The sequence below is a fragment of the Elephantulus edwardii genome, unplaced genomic scaffold (assembly GCF_000299155.1).
Source record: "Elephantulus edwardii isolate Elephantulus edwardi_28Jun2011 unplaced genomic scaffold, EleEdw1.0 scaffold00039, whole genome shotgun sequence".
NCBI classification, from domain to species: domain Eukaryota; kingdom Metazoa; phylum Chordata; class Mammalia; order Macroscelidea; family Macroscelididae; genus Elephantulus; species Elephantulus edwardii.
This window is the reverse complement of record NW_006399789.1, coordinates 14,678,876-14,686,634: the sequence shown is the minus strand read 5'-3', so window position 1 is coordinate 14,686,634 and position 7,759 is coordinate 14,678,876. Positions and strand designations below refer to the sequence as shown.

The following is a 7,759-nucleotide window of genomic DNA, read 5'->3' as shown; positions in this document are numbered from 1 at the left end:
AAAAAAAAATAGAAATCAAGTTTTAATTTCCCTATTTGTTGTTTTAGTCTCTGTCAGAAATAATTACGGATCACTATTTCCAAAGATAGTCTTTAAAAGTTATATCCCAAAGAAACTCTACTCCTGGAATGAACCTGGGTGTTTTCATTTTCTGTTTTCCTAGATGATCTGGGGAAAAAGAATTCTATCTAGGTTTTTCTATTATAATAAAATAGAATTCTGGCTATAAGAAAATAATTGAGTATAAGCTTTTCTGTTATAAGTCTGTAAGATTATAAGACTTTACTCTTCACTGAGATCAATATAATTATAAATAAGAAGCAAAAGTAATTTGTGATAAAAACAACAGGAGATGATTTTGAAAGTGATGAAGTTAACAGATGTAGGTGAAATTGTGTATCTTAATATGCACTCCTCTAAGATGTATTATTGAATGCCTGCCTACTGAATTAAATTCTAGAGGTACAAGTCTGTTCTACATATGACATTTTTTAATTAAAGTTGTAACATTGTAACATTTTCCCTGTAGGTATGGAACAAGGCAGTTGTAAGAAATATATATATCTGAATAAATATTTGGGAGATGTGAAAAATGTTAAGGTTATCTATGGACCTGCAGCTCGGTTGCGGCCTACTGATGTCCCAGATAAATACTATTCATGTAAGTAGGTCTCCACGCTAATTACATTCAGAATATGCTTCTCTCCTTGGAACTTTAAACTGAAGGTAATAAAATTTCATTTTTTCTTCATAGTTAAATCCTTAGTGCAAATCCAGGGTGATTTTACAGCTTTGGATATAAGGATACAGTTTGAACCACTTATCTATTTGTTATTCATGAAATGGAGCATCATATTAGTAAAATTTTATGGTTTAGTATTTGTTTTTTGTTCAAGATTATGTCTATTAGAAAGATATGAGAAAAATTCAGTAACAGTTTATTCACATTTAACTAATGAAAATAAAATAGCTTCCAGCCATTTTAGAATAATAAATCACGTCATGAAAAGGAATGATGGCTGAGATAATTAGTTACAGAAAGCAATTAAGCAATTGAATCTTGCCCTAAGAAGTTACTTCCTGAAGCCACTTAATAAAATAAAGCAACAAAAGTACCGCTACACACCCAGTGAAAATACATCCTTTCAACAAGGAAAAAGAAATTTTATATTCTGCTTTGACCACACATGAACTCCAAATTAATAAATAAAATTTTAAGAAAAAAAATGAAAATATTAGTTCCTTTCCTGGCTAAGCCATTTTCATAATGATTTCTGTGTCTGTTCTACCACCTCTTTTGAGTACCCTCTTTGGTAGTTTTGAGCTACTTAGAGTAAATCTTAATTATGTTTTTGTTACAATTAACTTTGAAACTAAATGAGGAAAAAAAAGGCCTTTTGTAGTTAATCAAAATTGAGTTAGTTTTGGGTATTGCATTGCTATGCCTTTTTGTTGATACAACAAATGGTTGAATAGCTGTGAAGAAAAACATATTTCACTATTTCTTACTGCCAGCAAATACACTTATATAATGTTACAAGGCACAGGCAAACCTTGGAGCTGGACATTGAGTTTATCATCACTCATGATGATCCTATAGGATGGACTACAATGGCCCCATAGAGCGGGTGTTCTCTTTAGAGGAGGTCTCCTCTTTCTCTTTCAAAGTGGCTTTTGGATTGGAACTGCCAGCTTTTCCGTTAGCAGTGTAATGCTTAACTACTGCACCCTGTAACTCCTTAATATTAAGAAGGTGTTGTTGTAATGTGCTGCTGAGTCAACTATGACTCATGTCGTTGTTGTTGTTGTTATGTGCCATCGAGTCGTTTTCAACTCATAGTGACTCTTTTAACAATGGCTCTAAACCTCGCCCCAATCTGAGCCATCCTTACCGTCACTTATATCCCTGACCCCAGGCTGCAGTCACTGTGTCAATCCATCTTACCCAAGTCTTCCTCTCTTTAAATAACCCTCCATTTTTCCAAGCATAATGTCCTTTCCAAAGGACTCTCCTCTCCTGACAACATGCCTAGAGTATGTTAGACAGAGTTTCAAAATCCTTGCCTCTAAGGAACAATCTGGTTTCATCCTCTCCAGGACAGATCTGCTTGTTCTCTTGGCAATCCACGGTATGTTAAATACTCTTCTCCAGCACCACACCTCAAAGACATTGATTCTTCTTCTGTCATCTTTAGACATTGTCCAGCTCTCAGCTGCAGAGCAGGTAGTTGAGAAGACTATGACATGGTGCACCTTAGTCTTTAGACTGACATTACAGAGAGATCCTTGACAGCAGGTTTGCCCAGTGCAACTTGACTTTTGATTTCCTGACTGCTGGTGCCAAGGGTATTGATTGTGGACCCAAGCAAGATGAAATCGTTAACAACTTTAGTCATTTCTATTGACCTGGTGGTTTTAGGTAGTGAGGATTTTGGTTTTTTGATGTTGAGATGCAATCCATATTGAAAACCGCAGTCTTAGACCTTCTACAGCAAGGGGTTCAAGTCCTGCCCAATTTCAGTAAGCTAGGTTGTTGATGAGTATTCTTCCGATACTGATGCCACATTCTTCATAAAGTCTAGCCTTTTGAATGATCTGTTCAGCATATTAAGTGAAAAAGTATGGACAAGGGATAATCCCTAATACACTGCTTTCTTGATTTTTGAATCAATCATACAGTGTTCCCTTGCTCTCTATTTAGACAACAGCTTTTTGGTCTCAGTATAAGTTTCACATGAGCACAATGAAGTGTTCTTGGAATCCCATTCTTTTCAATGTTAGCCACAATTTGTTGTGATCCACACAGTCAGATGGCTTTGTACAGTTGATAAAACACAAATAAATGTCATCTTGATACTCTTTGAGTTCAGCCAAAATCTATCTGACATCAATAGTGATACTTGTGTCACAGCCTCTTTTAAACCCATTCATATTTCTGGTATTTCTTTATCTTTGTATTGTTCCAGTCGTTTTTGGATAATCTTCAGCAACAATTTGCTTCCCTGTGAAATTAATGATATTGTTTGATAATTTCCACATTATGTTGGATCACCTTTGTTGGGAATGGGAATAAATATGCATCTTTTCCATTCAATTAGTCAGGCTGTCTTCTGGACTTGGCACAACCTGGTGAGCACATCTAGGGCTGCATCTCTTTGTTGAAATATGCCAGTTAGTATTCCATCAATTCCTAGGGGTTCATTTTTTGCCAATTCCTTCAGAGCAACTTGAACTTCTCCCTTTATTATCACAGATTTTTGATCATATACTATATCTAGAAATGGTTCTGTGTGTCAGCCAATTCTTTTTGGTACAGTGAATTGATGTATTCCTCCCATCTTCTTTTGATGTTTTCTCAGTCATTCAAGATTTTGCCCATAGCATCCTTCAGTATTGCAACTTGAGGTTTACATTTATTCTATTCCTTCCAGCATGAGAAGTGCCATGCGAGTTCTTCCCTTTTTATTTTCTGACCCCATCTCTTTGCTCATTTTGTTATAGTACTTGGCTTCATCTTCACAAGCTGCCCTTTTGAAATCTTCTGCTTAACTCTTTAATTTCATCATTTCTTCCCTTTATTTTGATTTCTTGGGATTAATTAAAATCTTTCGCTTCCTTTATTAATACCAACTTACTTTCGTACATACATATAGTGTGTGTGTGTGTGTGTGTGTATATATATATATAGTGTGTGTGTGTGTGTGTATGTATATATATATATATATGGTATCCATATAGTTGTGCTGCTAGCTCAGATGCTGCATATCACATCTTTGGTGGTTCAGATACACCCGTGGTTCCATGGGAGAGAGATGAGCAATCTCCTACCGTGTGATTTACAGCCTCAGAAAACTGCTGAAGGATCAGCTGTGAGTCTGTTCTGACTCAGGGCATTGAAAATGAGAATGAAATATAATATTATTTTATCTCTTTTGTAAAAATTTTATATTGATTTTTATAAAAATTAATGTACATTGTATTTCTTTTATCTGGCTAATATCCTCAGATTTATTTAAAGTTCAGCTTAGGCTGAAGAACTCTTTAAATTATTGAAACTGTTACTAATTTGTATTGCAAAGTATACTAAGTAAAACTGAGCTTGGTATGCCAATTTTTTTAAAAATTTTATTATTTTTGTGTGCGTGTACTGTCAAATCAGATCTGACTGGTACAGGAGTAGATTGTCCCTCCTTTCCTGGCAGAGCATCTGGTGGATTCGAACCATGCGCCTCTAGGATTGTAGTTGCAGCTCCTTGCCACTAAGCCACCAGAGCTCCCCTTTGGTATGCCAATTTAATTTCAAAGCAGTCCCCTTGCTAATCCTAATTACTTGTACTTTTCTTATTTTGAAATGGTGGAACAAACATTGAATATCGGGGTATTGTTTTTGTTATATGCCATTGAGTCACCCACAACTCATAGTGACCCTGTGTACAATACTTCTGAAGCTTGCCCTTTCCTGAGCCAGTCTCACTGACTCTGACACACATTATCCCATTAACTCAGTTGCCATGGCAATCCATCTCATCTGGGGTCTTCCTCTCCTGTGCTGTCTGTCCACCCTTCAAACAATTATACCCTTAGAATGCAAGGTGGAACTTCAAAATCATTATCTTCTGTTGAAGGTAATGGAGTGAGATGATATCTCATAGCTGTTTTTATTTGCATCTCTCTGATATGGATTTTGAACATTTCTTCATTTGTGTGTTTGCCATCTGAATGTCTTTTTCAGATATAAACTATCTGTTTATATCATTTGCCTATTTTGCTATTTGGGTTGTTTACTTTTTTCTCATTGAGGTGCTGGTGTATTCTATACATTTATTACCAAATATTTTTTCCCAGTCTATGGCTTTTTTTTTCTTTTCTTACACTGTTGGAGAAGTTTTTTTATATGCATAGGGATTTGATTCTTAGAAGGTCCCGTTCATCTATTTTGTTCTCTCCTGGTTGTAGGTTTTTCATTATGCTTGGAAGACTGTTCATAACTGTGGATTAGGGCTTCTAGAGTTCTTCCAAGATTTTCTCTAAATGTTCATTAAAACCACAATGTGGGAAGACCCACATTAGCATGAATGATATAGTGGCTGTAACAATTGGCTTGACCAAAGTGCAGATTGTGACGGTGGAGCAGGATAGGATAAAGTTTTGACCTGTTTTCATAGAGTCACTGTGAATTGTATTAGGCTTCATGACACTTAACAGTAACAAGTATTCTCAAATTATGTCAACCATCGGACCACAAATACTCTGTAAGCATTCTGATCAGTGGTCAGCTCTGAAAAATTAAGATGACTGGGGAAAGGATTCTAGCCTATCAAGATATAATTAATACTGACTAAAATTATATTCAATGTTCTTCCTAACCATATTGGTCAACAACACACACATATTGATCCTATCCCTATATCCTTCCACCTCACAGTATATATTGGTAGATAACTAATAGAGGAAGACTTAGATATTAGGAGTCATAAGAATGATCTAAAAAAATCACAAGTAAAATAACATTTTATTAAAAAAAAACAACCCTTGCTTTCAAGCAGACACTTGGTTTCACCCTCTCCAAGACAGATGTATTTTTTCTCTCTGCAGTCAATAGTATGCTCAGTACTCTCTCCAGCACCACAATTCAAAGGCATCAATTCTTCTTCTGTCATCCTTAGTCATTGTCTAGCTCTCTGATGCATAGCATGTAATGGCAAATTGACGTATACAAAAGAAAAAAAGTAAATGTTTGTTATCTTATGCACCCTTACTTTTCAACTCAGTTCCCTTTACTTGTTTTGTTTCATTGAGTAGACTGCCACTCATAGCAACCCCAATGCACAGTAGCTCTGAACCCTGCCCTGTCCTGATCCAGACTCACTGACTCTGGCAACACTTACCCTCATTGCCCCAGTCACTGGGTCAGTCCATATTATCCCGGATTTTCCCCTTTCACTGTCTCTCCACCCTTCCAAGCATGATGTCCTTCTCCAAAGACTGCTCTCTCCTAGCCACATAGCCAGTGTAGGTTCAGACAGAGTGTCAAAACCCTTGCCTCCAAGGAGCAACCTGATTCCACTATTAAGAGTGAAAGTATCTTTTCTATGTTTTCTATGCATATGCAAAGCATATATTTCCCTTTCCTCCCCCTACAGTTAGATCATTATTAGATCTAGATAAACAAGTAGATGGATAGGTGAATAAATATTTCGATGATGGACAGATAGTTAAGCAGATAGCCAGATGAAGGGATTGATAGTTAGATAGGTAAACAATGTATATGGGTGAACAAATGAACAGGTAGACAAATGTTCTGTAGCTTGTCTTGTCTTTGAACAATATGAGATTGATGAGCTTCAGTACATGATAACACATTAAGATGGTTTCCTTCCTGACGATAATAACATAGTATGACTTGAATGAGCATTTGGCTGTTTTTTTGGTTTTTCCCCCCCCATTTTCTACTAGTTTATTTACATAATTTGAATACATTGTTTTCAAGAACGAATTCTTTAAATTTCCTTCACCACCCCACATCAAATTATACAGCCCGGTACAACCCGATATGACTTATATTTTATGCCATTTTAATTTTAAATTATGACATGCCATCAACTCTTAATTTTTCTTTATCTCATTCAGTTAATTATGAAAGCATTGCCAGAAATCTTTCTGTGAGTATTCTCATTTTGACCTTATCTAATTATTCTTAATATAATCTAGAGTGTATGTGTGTGTGTGTGTGTGTCTGTCTGTCTGTCTGTCTATACACAGCACAGTATAAGTTATTTTGTATCTGTTCTTAGGTTTGTAGGATTAGGAATTTTTGATATCTGGGACAATATCTAAATGGTTTAGTGTTGTTCTTTAAGACCTTTAAGGACATGACTGAAGAGACTGAAAGTAATTTATTCATTGGTATTATTAAACTTATATTACATGAAAGAAATAAGTAAGAAACAAAGAAGGGTAAAACCTTCTTTAGTTATACTGCTATAAACTCAGCTGACATTCTGATATAGTTTCTTCTAGTCTTTTCTATGCATATTTATAAAAGATTTTATATTACTGGTGATTTACTACTACATTTTTTTGTTGTTATGTTATAAATGAAATGATATTCTTGGAATTGTTCTTATGAGTGTTTGAAAATAAGATCATCAGTAATATGATCTTATAATATGATCTTGAATATAATCTAAGGTTCTTGTAGCTTTTAGGAAGTTACAAGTCTGACTTCCTGTCAAAATTTTAGCCAGCTATAAAAAAATTCAGCTTGTACATTTTGTAAATAGTATGAATTGTTAGTTATTATTCTATTTGTGACTTACTGGATATGCTGGTAAAATGTTTGTTAGATGTTGATGTTTTAGAATATATGGACATTCTGTAAAAAATATTTTTTTTAGAAATTTGTCTTTGTGTTTCACAATTTCAGTGCCGAGAACCAAACCAGCACTTCAAACCTTACTTAAAACAGTTCTTACCCAAGCGTTTGCACTTTGCCAACAGTGACAGGATTGAGCCATTGACATTCTATTTGGATCCCCAGTGGCAGCTTGCACTGTAAGTTCTCACTGTCTTCCATGTCACTGTAGCCTGATCTAATAGTAATTAGTGGTAACAGTTTGACCTTCCCTAGCAACCCGCACAAATACAGTTCTCTTTCCTCTAGACTAAGCCAATCTGTAGTTTAGGTCATATAATTTTTGTCAGAGGATCTCTTGTACGTTGTAGGATACTTGAGAGAATTCCTAGCCTCTACCTTCAA

General features: G+C 35.4%; 1 protein-coding gene across 1 annotated transcript in view; it reads left to right on the top strand.

The window, feature by feature from the left end:
• Positions 1 to 7,759, top strand: part of ENPP1 (ectonucleotide pyrophosphatase/phosphodiesterase 1) — a 116,771-nt gene that overhangs the window by 85,655 nt on the left and 23,357 nt on the right. Inside the window, exons 13-15 of the mRNA XM_006884988.1 lie at positions 530 to 661; positions 6,631 to 6,662; positions 7,427 to 7,554. Coding sequence (XP_006885050.1) covers positions 530 to 661; positions 6,631 to 6,662; positions 7,427 to 7,554 — 292 coding nt within the window. The remainder of the gene's footprint in view (positions 1 to 529; positions 662 to 6,630; positions 6,663 to 7,426; positions 7,555 to 7,759) is intronic.